Consider the following 15,017-nt stretch of genomic DNA (forward strand, 5'->3'; position numbering starts at 1 on the left):
TAGATACAGAGTAAAGCTCCCTCTACACTGTCCCCATCAAATACTCCCAGGACAGGTACAGTACGGGGTTAGATACAGAGTAAAGCTCCCTCTACACTGTCCCCATCAAATACTCCCAGGACAGGTACAGTACAGGGTTAGATACAGAGTAAAGCTCCCTCTACACTGTCCCCATCAAATACTCCCAGGACAGGTACAGTACGGGGTTAGATACAGAGTAAAGCTCCCTCTACACTGTCCCCATCAAATACTCCCAGGACAGGTACAGTACAGGGTTAGATACAGAGTAAAGCTCCCTCTACACTGTCCCCATCAAATACTCCCAGGACAGGTACAGTACGGGGTTAGATACAGAGTAAAGCTCCCTCTACACTGTCCCCATCAAACACTCCCAGGTTTGTTACTTCTGGACACATGTAGTTCTACAGGTTTGAAAGCAAACTGCTGCAGTTTGATACCAAGCCTCAAACAAATAGAAAGTTTAACCCAGAAGGTCAGAATGTCTGAGGTCCTAATTGTGGGAATCTGCATGTCTGTTATTGCGTGAAAGAAAGACAAGATTTGCTGAATTTCAATACTTTCTAACACTCAGTGATGGAATGAATACATTTTGCCTTATTTGTGAAGTCAGTGACAAGTCTGGGTTGGATTAGGAACAAATGTGTTTTATATTTCTGATGTTTTATTGAGCTTTACTTTTCAAGCTTTTAGTTTATCACCCAAGGAAGTGCTGAGCTTATTCCATATCATTCTTTATCATCCAACTGGGTTAGATATCAAAACACCCTTGTTCTATTAACCAACATTGATAGTCATGCATTACAAGTGGTTGTGAAAGAAAGAACTTGCATTTCTACAGCACCTTTTATGATCTAGGATGTCCCTGAGTGCTTTACAGCCAATGAAATACTTGTGAAGTGTTGTCAGTGTTGTCATGTAGGGAAAGTGTCAGCCAATTTGTGCACAGCAGGATCCCATGAACAACAACATGAAAATGGCCAGATAATCTGTTTTTAGCGATGTTGGTTGAGGGATAAATATTGGCCAGGACATCAGGGAGTCAGTTTAATGTCTCATCCAAAAGACAGCACCTCCCACAGTGTAGCATTCCCTCACCACTGCACTGGTATGCTCGTGTAGATTTTGTCCTCAAGTCTCTGGTGTGGGACCTGAACCCACAGCTATCTAACTCCAAGGAATGAGTGTGAGCACTGAGCCACAGCTGAATGGGTGACTACTGTCCGTTTTACATCACCCAAAATGAACATTATCTCATTCCTCTCTGCCAAAGGAAAGAACACCAGGCTGCTTAATCTTTCCCCCCATACTCAACTTCCTGGATCTGTATCACAGTAAACTCTCCTGGACCAGAATGTCCTCTGCCACGACTGGATGATCCAGAATTTCACACAGATCTCCACATGGAGTTTCACCAACCAACAATACAATGGGGGGTGAATTTGGTGAAGGCTGTAGCAGAATTCAGGAGATAACAAATACCTGTCCAGACTTTCTATCCCACTGACTCCAATAGGAAAGAGAATGGGACAGAGAGTAACCCAGGCTGCTGATTCACTCTCAACTGATTTACACAATCACCCAAGACCAGTTTCACCCCCAGTATCTTTTTATAAATCTAGCTCTCTGCTGATACAGCCAAGCTCGTGTTTAGCCTCTTTACAGCAGCAACATGCTGAGTCTCAGGGATTTATCAAAGTTATCCCCTAGATCCATTTCCTGATCACCACGTCACAACACCGTTTGATCCGCAATGAATTACACTTACCGTCCACTGGTCCCACGATGTAAATGATGTTGACTGATATTATCAAACCACCCACACTGGAAACGCTCAGCACCTCAGACAGCATCTGTGGAGAGAGAAACAGAGTAAACACTTCAGGTCGATGACTCTTCATCAGATCTCTTTTATTCAGATTTCCAGCACCCACAGTAGTTTGATTTTCTTTTACTGTTTATAAAAAAAGGGCTTGAATTGATACATCGCCTAGCATAACTGCAGTGCTTCCCAAAGGGCTTCACAGCCAATGAAATGCTTTTGAAGTGCAGTCACGATTATAATCTAGGGAAACACGGCAGCCAATCTGTACACAGCAAGATCCCATAAAGCAACGAGGTAATGACGAGATGCTCTGTTTTAGTGATGTTGGATGAGGAATGAATATTGGCCAGGACACTGGGGAAAACACCCCTGCTCTTATTCGAAATAGTGTCGTAGAATCTTTTACATCCCACCTGAGAGGAGAAAGACGGCACCTCTGGCACTGCAGCACTGCCTCAGCACTGCACTAGAGTGTCAGTCTGTGATATCTCATTAACAGTTTCCAGGCTTGCACTCTGAAATCCAGCTTTATTTTCCTCATTCACACTGCTTTCCTTTCTTGTATAATAGGTACATTCAAGGAGGTTCTTTCTCCAGAAAACAACATTTTGGAAGACAGTATATGAGTAATTTCAGGTGTCATGCAGGCCCCCACCTGTCAAGAATGAGGCATATTAATTTTGCCAGATGAACATTGATTTTAAACTGTTACTGGAGTAAAGAAAGAACTTGTTAAAAAAAACCACAATGGACCCCTGGCTGGAAATACATTTTTGCATATTTACACCCTGTGCTTAAAAGGGACCAAGGACCATTTCCTGACACATTCAACCCACAATGGACTTTTGATTACCAGACGTTGAAGGTGGAGGAGCTTGCATTCCAGGTTGACCGCTAAGATGGCCGTGTACGCAAACGGGCATGGTCACATCAGCTAGTCACATGACTAACCTGCTGGGCCACCTGAATTTTTTTTAAATTTGAACTTGCCACAGAGTTTTGAACTGAGAAAGCTGTTTGCCCCGGTTTGAAAAGATTTCTCCTGCCTTGGCTCTCCATCTCTTTCTCATGGAACTCCAAAGCCCACTGAAGACACATGAACCTCAAAGGGAGGAAAGTCTCTTACATTGAACAGGGTTTAAGAAGAATACTGGGCCCCAACGAAAAGCAAGACCTACCTACAATCAAAAACTCTACAGCGAGCTCAAAGCACAGTAACAGTAAAAAAAAGACCCTTCAGAGACTGCCTCAAACTTTTCACTTTATTTTTCTTCTGCTCTTTTCTGTCCCTGTTTGCATGTGTGTATCACACATGCATGCTAGCATGGGCGTGTTGGGTATCCGTAGGAGTTAACCAAATTAGAGTTTAAGTAAATTTAATAAAAATTTCAACGTTTCTTCTTTAAACCTAAGAAAGCCTGTTTGTGCTGGTTTCTTTGCTTTATAATTGGAAAGAGGTGAACAAGGATTCACCAAGGGGGAGCTAAAAACACAGTGTGTTTAAAATTAAACCCTGTTATAGTAAGACCAGGTGAAGACTGAAAGGGAACCTCTAGACTACTTTCTCACCTGGTCGTAACACAGGATGAATGTGTGGTGAGTGTAGCATGTTTGGGAAGAATTGAGGAAGTTGAATCTATGGTTTCCAAAGCTCTCCAGCACTGAGATTTCCTCACCACATGTCTGGGTCTGTTGTAGACTAATCGATAGAGATTGATTGCTATGATTAGTCCATAACTCCGTTCTCGTATCACATCTACCAGGATGGCAAAAGGCCATCTCAATGGACCTTGGTCATTTTTTGGTCCAGTAATTTCTATGTTCCTAAGCCGCTCATGTTTATGAAAAATAGCAAGGTTCCTAAGACCAAAGATAGCTTTATATCCCTTTCATGAGCCATTTCAAACCCATCAGTGTGTTTCCAGATTGTCGATCTGGCATCATATCTGACGGTTACTGTTCAGTGACACTTTACCTATGGCACGGATTGGTTTGTGTGGCTGTTTAACAGAAGCTGTATTACCAACAGCCAGAATTAGATTGTGCCACACCAGTAAATTACCAGTTAGTTTTAACCTGAGTAATCTAGAAGGATTGAGAAAGAGAAACAAATTCTCTCTTCTGCTCTCCTTTCTATCCCTGTGAATCACGTGCATTAACCCAATAGTGCAAAATTCTTGTAAAACTATCAAAATTGTTAACTATGAAAAGGATGTTTAACCATACAGCTGTAAATGTTAACCATTTTGTTAAATCAAGTCCATTGTGATTTGCAAGCTTTCTGTCTTCTCCCTGAAAACAAGATTTCAACAATATATCCCCTACTTCTTGAACAAACCTGTGTGTAAAGTAAATATTTGATCATTCTGCTACTCCCTTGACTGCAAATTCCAGAGTCCCACCTTATTTTTTCTTGTTTTCAGTCTGCTCACTTTATAATCACTGTATTATATCTGAAATCTGTCTGTCATTGCTAATGATCTTGCTCTCATATATTGGTTCCCTCAGCTTCTCCAATTTTAACTACCATTGTTTTTCCAGCCACTTTTTCAGTTCTGCAGGGCCCTTACATGCTCTTGGCTTTCTACTGACCCTTTTAACATAACTCATCATTAGGGAACTGACTGGATTGGGCACAACATTGCTTTCACACCCTGTCCAATGTACCAGTCCATTGAAGCCAGTGGAGAGTAATATTGGGATAGGTGTAAAACCGGTGTTCCACTGATCCTGCAGCTTTCCCGCCCGGTGAGTTCGGTTAAAGTTGCCCAACGTTGACCTTTGCATTGGCCTCCATTTCCCATCCATCCACTGTAGTTTGCCCCCACTGAATTCCCATTATAGCCTCATTAATAATTCCTGAACTTCCCTCTACCTTTCCACTGAGAATCTCCAAACTATTCATTGGCCTTTGTTGCTTCTTTAACTGATCTCACACTTACTCCTGCAATCTTGCAGCACAGAAGGAGGCCAGTCCTTTCTCTCACACTCTAGTGAACTGGTCTATTCGGATCACCGCATGTAAACAAGTCCTCAGCTTTGGCCTCAACTATCAAACCTTGTCCCTTACTGAAAACAAAAAAAACGGAATAGCCAATGAGCACATTAGATGTTGAGGAGAAAATGGAATAAGACTGCAATCCTGCAAAACCTCTTACTGTCTCTTCATCGTCCTTTCTCTGTCTGATACTTGCTCTCTTTCTCTCTTACCCTCTGTCCTTTCTCTCACACTCCTTTCCTTTTCTGTCATTCTCCATCTCTATCCCTTTCTCTCTGTTACTCTCTCCATCTCTAACCTGCACAACCTCTACATTCATTTGCTCCTCAGTTTTTGATCATTTTTCCTCCACCTACACCTCAGTCAAAATCTGGGAATTGAATCACATGTAACATTCTGTTTTTTAACATAGCTCTCTGTACAGTTAAACTATTCCCCTCGTATCCTCGCCCTATGTCCAGTTCAGTAACAATAGCCATTGATTGCCTTCTTACTTTATTGTCCTTGACCTCACTGTACCTCCACCACCTCAGCTTAAATTTTCTTTTTAATTTCTTATGCCTGTGTGGCTGGTATTTATTACCCATCTTTAGGTGCCCTGAGGTACATTAAGAGTCAGTCATGTGGTTGTGGGACTGGAGTCACATGTAGGCCCAGCCCAGGGAGGATTGGCAGGTTCCCTTCCCTGAAGGACTTTATTGAACCAGTTGGGATTTTTACCGCAATCCGTCAGCTTCTCCCAATTATTTTATCTGGTGCCAGTCCAGATAAATCACCTGATTTAATTGGTCTCAATTTGCCATGGTGGGATTTGTACTCACCACTTCTTACACAATGTATTCTTCTGGGTCCTATTTCCTTTCTTACCCATATTACAGTTCCCTCCAGATTATATATATCACTCGTGTAGACTCTGTGGTATTTTAATCTCAAACAATGTCACCTCTAAACAAGTCTTTGTGATTTGAATAATTCTGGTATCAAACTGTTCCATTTCTGTGAATTGTCATCTGGTGCTAACAGTCCGATGGGAAACATTAATGGGTTTAGGAGGACAGACAGGGTCTGAAAGATGGCAGCTCAGACAGTGGAACACTCCCTCAGTACTGCACTGGAGTGTCAGCCAAGAATATGTGCTCAATTTTCTGCAGTGAACTTGAAGCCACAACCTTCTGAGTTAGGGGCAGGAGTGAAACCAACTGAGCCACATCTGAGAATAGAAACTCTAAACTTCTTGTGTAACAGTGCACTTGTTTTCAGAAATGGCTGCTTTTTTATATATAACAAAATGCATTTGTTTACTGGACTTATCTGTGTGCATCTATTTATGTTTCAGTTACCCAGTCTGTACCATCGGTCTACATCTCCAACCCTTCCTGTGGCACAAGCTCCAACCAAGATGAGATAAGCCTCCTCTGCCTGGTCAAGGACTTTCAGCCCGGCAGCATCAGTCAGACATGGTCCAGTGACAGTGGGGCCATTTCCACTGGAATCAAGAAGTATCCGGCAGTCTTGGGGAAGAATATGAAATACACAATGAGCAGTGTGCTCAAAGTCTCTGCGTCCGATTGGAATTCCAATAAGGTCTACTACTGTAAAGCAGGGTACAAGTCAAATGACATGGTGGCAGCTCAGACCCGAAAACCTCAACCTAAACGTTAGTACAAGACATTATTTGCCATTTCAAACTGCACTGGTGTTGGGGGGTGAAAGCAGACAAGGAACCTTCACCAGCCAGTGTAGGAAGTTGTTGCACAATAGACCTGAATGAATTCATGTGCTCATGTATTGTAACCCTGTATCCCAGCAGTGCTGCTGGTAACAAAACAAAGGACAAAGAGAAATCACATGAAATTGGACAAAGGCAGGGACACAATATCATCGGAACTGCATTTTCCGCCTGTGATATAACAAGCCCGATATTCAGTCCTACTGAAGTCAATGAAACTGAATATCAGACTGAGTGTAAAATAGGTGACCGATGCCATACCACCTGAATTACATTTAAACCCATGTCCAATTTTAGAGCCTCCCCCTGCACCCCACCCCCCCCACCCCCGCTCCCGCCATCCCATCCACCACTCCTCCATTTCCACCCCAACTCCCAATCAGTTCCTGGTTCAGAGCCATTCAGCACATCGCACCAGTGCCAATATTATCAGAGGTATCAAATCAGTCCCACTCCTCTGCTATTTCCTCACAGCTCTGCAAATTTTTCCTGTTCCAAATATTTATCCAAATCCCTTTTGAAAAATACCAGTGAATCTGATCCACCAGCCTCTTTCAGGCAGTGCATTCCAGATGTGTTTACAAAGAGAAACCCACCTACCAGTTATCTTAAATCTGTGATTATCAATCCTGCCACCAATGGGAAACAGTTTTTCCCATCTACTGCTATACATGAGGAGACATGAACACATGTAGGCCAGTCAGCTCCTTGACTTTGCTCCATCAGTCAATTCAATCATGGCTGACCTATACCTCAGCTCTATTTACTCCCCTTTGCTCCATATCAGTGTAGAATGGGATACTCTGCTTGGCAGACCACAGGTATACTGCCAGCTCTCCCAATCCCCACACTCTCCAGCAGTCAGGACAGTTCTTATCTTGGCAGCCTGTTCACAGGCAAACTAGCATCATTAGGAAGGGGTTGATATCGTAATGGTTACTCTAGATGTTGAAGGAATGGATTACATCTTTGCTGCGATCAAAACAATTGTATAATCTGAAATATTGCAATGTCTTACAGCTCAAGCTCCGAAGCTCATTCCCCTTGTTCCATCCCTGGAGGTTGTCTACAATCAAACTACTGCCGTCCTGGGCTGTGTAATATCCGGATACTCTCCTGACAGTGTACAGGTTTCCTGGAAGAAAGCCAGAGTGGATCAATCAGGTGTTGTTCTCCATTCCAAACAGAGAAGTGACTCTACCTTTGAAACGGTCTCTTACCTGACAGTGCCTGTGGTGGAATGGACCACAGGGGTTGTCTACACCTGTGAAGTGTCTCACGCAGATTCGAACTTCAATGACAGGATCAGCATGAGGTACCGAGACGGTAAGTGGTGTCTGAGGGTGTAAAAAGAATATACTGTCAGTAATTCAGAGGCTCGCCCTCAATTTGTGAATCACTGTCCCTAATACCGCCCTTGTTGGAAGAGGAAAGATGTTTAGTATTTTGTGTTTTGATATTGAACCACCACTCAAAGAGTGTAATTTTAACTAAGCTCCGTGCGGGGAACTCCTGGGACCGGGTTGGCTGCTTATTTACACCTTCATCCAATTTTACTCTCTATGACTTCAATGGAAAGGAAAAAGAGGACAAGGTGTGAAATGGTCCATCTGATACCGTCCTATCAGATCCCGTCCCATCTGATACCGTCCCATGTGATACTGTCCCATCTGATACCATCCACAGTTCAAATCACCTCCGACCTGTTCCTTTTCTACTGCCTCCCAAATGTTGTTTTATGAAAGAAATCTTTCCAATTTTGCAAATGAATGAATTTCCATGATCTGCTTCCACCATCTCCAGAGGGAGCCTGTTCCATAGACTGATCACTCGCTGAACTCTTGGCTCCCTATATTAGTTTTGCATTGATCCCACTCCCCCTTCAAGTACATGAAGTGTCCTCTGGCCCTACTATTCTGGACAAGGTGAACCAGCTTCTCATCGTCTACATGATCCTAAAAATACAGGATGGAGCAGAGTTCAGCAGCCGTGCGGAGCTCCTAATTTCCCAGCACGGGGGAGGGGAGGTGAAATTGTATAACACTTAAATCTGCAACTCTTCCAATTCCAGGTGGAACCGTAAATCTTCCTGTTCCGGGTGGAAACACTCCCTGCACTTGTCCTCCTTGCTCTTGTTCTGGGTGTATGCCGAAGCTTGTTTACCAGACTGACCTTAATGTGACCCTTGAAAATGGAGGCCAGCTCCAATATAACTGTCACCAACAAACGTGCAAAATAAAGTGATTGGTTGTGAATGGAATTGGCCGTTGAATTTTATTACAAACCATTTGGTAGGTTTAAATCCAGCCCATGGTGTCTGTCTGGGTGAAAGTGTAAACAGTGTGAGAAGTTACAGCCCGAGCTTGGGTTCCTCACCCAACCCACTCCTTGTATAAATGGTCATTTTCTTTTTGTGACCTGTGGTGGATCAGGTTGAATAGGGTCTCGGCCACACCACTTGACCATCACCTCTCAGGACTGACTCTAGTTGACAAAAATTGGAAGCCTCTTTGTTACCCAGCGAGGCCGTGGGGTTGGGAGGTGGTGATGGAGGAGGCAGGGTGATGAGAAATATCACATTGATCCAGTAACAGGGAGGATTAACCCTCAATGATGTTTGTCCTGAGGCAAATTGATGATTTAGGACACAAAGATTTAACTGGTGCCATGAACGACCTGGTAGGTTTTGGATAAAAACTCTGATCAGCAGAAACAGAAAGAGTTCCCTTCACTCCCCAAACCTAGGTACTGATGTCAGCAGGGGGAGGTGGTGGCAGTGTAGTAGAATATCACTAGATTAGTAAACCAGAGCCCCAGGCTAATGCCCTGGAGAAATGGGTTCAAATCCTTCCACGGCAAATAGTGAAATTTGAATTCAATTAATTAAAAAACAAATCTAGTGGTGACCATGAAACAATTAATGATTGTTGTAAAATCCCATCTGGTTCACTAATGCCCTTCAGGGAAGGAAATTTGCCATCTGTACCTGGTCTGGCCGACATGTAACTCCAGACCCACAGCAATGGGGTTGACTCTGAAATGGCCTAGCAAGCCACTCAGTTGTATTAAACTGGTACAAAGTCTAAAAAGAGGAATGAAACTGGATGGACCACCCAACCTCGGTACTGGAAACGGCAAACCCAGCCCTGTTGACCCTGCAAAGTCCTCCTTACTAACAACTGCGGGCTTGTGCCAAATTTGGGAGAGCCGTCCCACAGACTAATCAAGAAACACCCCTGACATATTATACTCATGGAATCATACCTTGCAGACAATGTCCCAGACCCACCAAGTTCACGGGCAGGAGGCATCTGTTCAAAAGGGACGGGTTACATCCAAAGAGGACTGGACCAATGTCATCACAGGGAGGTTCACTGGTGTCATTGGGAAGGGTTTAAACTAAATTGGAAGGGGCCTGCGCACCTGCATATCAAAGTAGAAAAGAGGAATAATGTACATAAAGGAGTGGGAGTCTTGGATAGTGCTCGAGAAGGAAGTAGTACGACATCAGATAGAAGCTGACAAAAAAAAAGGAAGATGAAGAATACAAAGACAGGTTTAGAAAACATGTATGTAACGCACAAAGTGTGGTGAATAGGGAAGATAAACTACACGTGCAAATAGCCATGTGGGAATATGATGTCGTGGTAATAACAGAAACGTGGCTTAAAAATGTTGCGACTAGACATTGAATCGTCAAGGATAGAAAGTGCTCAGAAAAGATAAGGAAGGAAAAAAGGAAGATGGTGTGACAGCACTGTTTAGGGAAGATATTGTAGTGTTGAAAGGAGAGGATGTCCTTGAGTGGGCAAGGACGGAATCCATTTGTTTAGATTTGAGAAGCTAAAAGTGTATGATCACACTACTGGGGAGGGGATTCTATTGGCCTCCGAATTGTGAGAGAGAGACAGAGGAGCAAATCTGCAGGAAAATCACAGAAATGTGCAAGAACAATAGAGTGGTGATACTGGGGGGCTTTGATTACCCAAATATTGATTGGGATCATGTTAGAGTAAAGGGAAAGGAGCAGGAGGAATTTCTGAAATGTGTTCAGGAGAATTTCCTTGACCAGTATGTTTTTGTCCAACCAGGCTGGATTTAGTGCTGAGGAATGAGATGGGCCAAGTGGACAAAGTGTCTGTGGGAGAACACTTGGGGATGAGTGATCATCGTATCATAAGGTTTAGATTAATAATGGAGAAGAGCAAAGAACAATCGAAAGTAAAACTTCTAAATTGGAAGAGGGCTAACTTGAATGGGATGAGAGGGGATCCAGCCAGGGTAAAATGGAACCAAAGTTTGACAGGAAAAACTGTAACGAAACAAAGGATGATCTTTAAGGAAGAGATATTTCAGGTATAGGTTGGGTACATTCTAACAAGTGGGAAAAGCAGGGGAACAAAAGCTAGGGTTCGTTGGATGACGAAGGAGACAGATAATATGATGAAACAAAAAACAAGGGTGTATGATGCACATCAGGTGAAATCTTCAAGTGAGAACCAGGCCAAATAAGTTGAGGGGAAGTGAAGAGGAAAATGAGACTGGAAAAGATCAGACAGGCTGTTGAAGGTAACAGAGATAGGGAGAGGTGAGGCCATCGATCCACGGCCCCACACGGGGGCTGCAAGTAAACAAGCATTTATTCAGCTGTTTCTTTTGCTGAGCATCTGTCTCTCTCTCTCTCTCTCTCTCTCTCTCTATCAGTCCATTTCACAAACTGGACATTGCATTTTATTAACATCACCACATCTAAATGTCACTCAGCCCCACAATTCAATTGCAGTCCCCAGTGAGGATCTATTGGTCACAGTTGTGACAAACTGATTCAAAACAGATCTGGTGGGTTCCAGATGCTCTGATTATGTTTTCTCAATCAAAACATAAAAGCTAAGAAATTCAAGATAACTTTTAAATAACCCTGGGATTTTCTAATGTTCAATTTGCTACAAATTTAGCTGCAGTATCGCTTGATCCAATATCAGCCCAAGATATTATCTATTATAAAGGATTCTGTCTTCACCTTCCATCACATCATCTTTTTTATTCATTTCATGGGATGTGGGCATCACAGGCAAGGCCAGCATTTGCTGCTCATCCCTAATTGCCCCTGAGAAAGTGAAGGTGCTGCCTTCTTGAACTGCTGCAGAGCATCTGGTGCAGGTACACCCATAGGGCTGTTAGGGAGCCAGTTACTACCTAACTGTGAGTACAGAGGAGTGAAGGAAGGGTTCAATCTTCAACTGCACAGTGTCTCATCCACCCTCCAACTACAAAACCAGCAAGGAGGTGAACAATGTCCAAGGTAGGATCCTGGGCCTGACTCCAATATTAATATCATTTGTCCCGATGGCTATAAACTCAATTAGGTCCAGACAAGTTCAAAACGTGCAGTAATGTAGTGGTTCTGTAAGTGGACTAGAAATCCAGAGGCCTGGACAAAGAAAGAAATAATAGCATTTTTGTTGCATCTTTCACATCCTCAGGACATTCCAAAACACTTGACAGCCAACAAAGTATTTTTTTGAAGTGCAGTCACTATTGCAATGCAAGGAGCGCGTCAAATAATTTGTGTACAAGGTCCCACAGACAGCAATATGATGATGACCAGATAATCTGTTTTAGTGTTGTTGAATTTGAGATAAATCTTGACCAGGCCACGGAGGACATCTCCCCTTCCCTCTTTTGAATCATGGCCATAGGATCACTTTGGTCCACCTGAGAAGGCAGAGTAGGCCTTGGTGTAACATCTCATCTGAAAGACGGCAGGTCTGACAGTGATGCACTCCCTCAGTCCTGGCTCCGGGTACGCGGTCTTGATTATGTGCTCAAGTGTCTGGAGTGGAGCTTAAACACACAACCTTCCGACACAGAGGAGAGGGCCCTACCAATGAGCCAAGATTGACAGGTACAGTTCATAATCCTGAGAACTGAGTTCAAATCCCACCGAGGCAGTTTGAGAATTTGAATTCAGTTTGAAAAGTAAAAATTGGAAATAGAAAGTTGGTTTCAATAAAAGTGACCATGAAGCTGTCGGATGGTCATAAAAACCCAACTGGTTTGTGAATGTTCCTTTGGGAAAGGATACCTGTTGCCTTTACCCTGGTGGTTCTAGTCCCATACCACTGTGCTTGACACATAACTCCCCTCTGAAGTAGCCAAGCTAACCACTCAGTTGTATCTCTGGAGATGAGCATGAAATGCCAGAATTGCAAGTGAAGCCGACATCCCATTATGGAATCAGAAAATAATATTGTAATATTTCTCCCAGATGAATGTTTGGACACTGGGATCTCGGTCATCTTAAGCAAGCCTCTTTTTGAAGAGATCTGGAGGAACAGGATGGCGACAATTCTTTGTGAGGTACTTCATGGTGATTTAGAGGGGGTCAGGGTAACCTGGCAGGTGGATGGAAGTGAGAGAGAAGATGGAGTGAAGACTCAGGGTCCCGAGAGGATTGGAGATAAAGACGTGATCTTCAGCAGACTGACGGTCCCTGCTGCAGAGTGGGAGAGTGGGGTTGAGTATTTGTGTTTGGTGGAGGACAAGAGTTTGCCAACGCCGGAGAAGAGGTCAATCAGGAAAGCTCAAGGTACGTGTGGATGGAACTGTGAGTCTGTTCTTAGCAAATGAAGTGATTTATTAATATCTAACAGTAAGCTGTTTAATCCGGGGTGTCAGACTGTGTTAAAGACCAAGAGATGTGCAAACACTGCCAAGAAATAGATCAGATAAAACCTCAAATCACCACAACAGCCTCACTCCAAATCACACTGACTCCCATGGAATCAGTTCACGGTTATGGAATAAACAGAGAGGGATTAGCAGCTTTCACAACATTAGAAAGATCCCGAGTCAAGTCAGCCATTGGAATGGTGAGGGAGATCGTCTGTCTGAGGAGTAGGTTGAAGCCGAGCAAATCCATTAAGAGGAAGGGGAGATGAAGCAGACACCACAGGACGAGAATAATCCCTGAAGCCTAACTCTCAACAACAGTAAGCAGGGGCTGGGAAGTGGATCTCTGATGTTTCTCATAGAATCATATAACACAGAAGGAGGCCATTCAGTCCATCACCCCTGGGCCAGCTCTTTGAAAGAGCTATTCAATAATCTCACACCCGATCTACTCTTCCCCAATAGCCTTGCAGTTTTCTCTCTTTCAACCAGATATACAATTCCCTTGTGAAAGTTGCTATTTAATCTGTTTCCACCACCCCCTTTCAGGCAGTGCTTTCCAGATCATCAGAACTCGCTGAGCAAAAGAAGATTCTCCTCTCTTTCCCTCTGGTTGTTTTCCAATTCTCTAAAATGACTGCCCTCTATTTACTGACTCTCGTACCAGTGGAAACAGTTTATCCTTATTTATTCCATTAAAATCCCTCACGATTTTAAGAATTTTGATTAAATTGATCATTCAAAGAACAGTCCATCGCCATTAAACGTTAGGACACTCTTTCTGCAGAGTCCCAGTTGTTCACTGGCTCCAAATGTTTAAACTGAACAAGTTATTCTCACTGGTTATAAAATCAGCATGATTGAAGATTCCATCCCATGCACCCTCTACTCCAACAATGAACAAAATGAGAAATGCTTTTAGTTTCTGATATAGGAGGGGTTCTTGGGGATGCAAAAGTTCCTAGGTTTGTAGAAGAATAGAACATGTTAGGTAAATACAGGATGAGTGAAAGACTCAGTCTAACCCAGGTTGTCTCTGTTTCCAGTTGATGTTCAGACTCATCCTCAAGTCTACCTCCTCCCCCCTTCACCACATGAGATGGAGACGGATCAGACGGCAACCCTGGTTTGTCTGGTCACCGGATTCTCCCCCGCAGAGATCTACCTGGCCTGGATGGCCAATGACACGCTTCTGAAGTCAGGGTTTGTGAACCAGCCAGTGACCGAGGATGGCAGAAGTGGCTGGAACTCAGGCAGTCAGTTGACAGTCTCTGCAGAGGAGTGGAACAGCGGCACCACTTATTCCTGTGTGGTGGGACACGAGTCAGTCACAACCAGTTTGTTCAGAAGCATCAATAAATCTCATAACAAACCCACCTTGGTCAATGTCTCACTTGTTCTAACTGATAGCTTTAAATCCTGTTCATAACATCTACTGATTCAATCAATCACCTATTTCTCTAATCCCTGTAAATGTATGGTTAACCCAACCAGAGGATTGTTGTGATCGCTATGAAATCTCTCTTCTGGCAGTAACTGAGGAAAAAAAATATCCATTGATCAAATTAGACAATAAACATCCTTTTCTCCAAATGTCTGAATGTCCAGAGTTCTTTTTGAAACCTTCTTGTGCTGTGTTTGAGCAAGTGTGAAACTTGTATGGGACCCCATGAAGGGTTAAATGTATTAGTAAATTGTTAATGTACTGATCCAATTTCAATAAACGAGATGTGAAAAGGTTTTAGTTTTGGGTGTTCATTATTGCTGTGTTTTGG

General features: G+C 43.3%; 1 gene segment (V, D, J or C); it reads left to right on the forward strand.

The window, feature by feature from the left end:
- Window positions 1-14,691, forward strand: part of LOC137348907 (Ig heavy chain C region-like) — a 34,858-nt gene extending 20,167 nt beyond the window's left edge. Inside the window, 4 exon segments of the C gene segment in view lie at window positions 6,178-6,498; window positions 7,591-7,896; window positions 12,839-13,159; window positions 14,289-14,691. Of these exon segments, the coding sequence occupies window positions 6,178-6,498; window positions 7,591-7,896; window positions 12,839-13,159; window positions 14,289-14,671 (1,331 nt within the window).
- Window positions 14,692-15,017: the final 326 nt, after the last annotated feature.

Source organism: Heterodontus francisci, chromosome 34, assembly GCF_036365525.1.
Source record: "Heterodontus francisci isolate sHetFra1 chromosome 34, sHetFra1.hap1, whole genome shotgun sequence".
NCBI lineage: Eukaryota > Metazoa > Chordata > Chondrichthyes > Heterodontiformes > Heterodontidae > Heterodontus > Heterodontus francisci.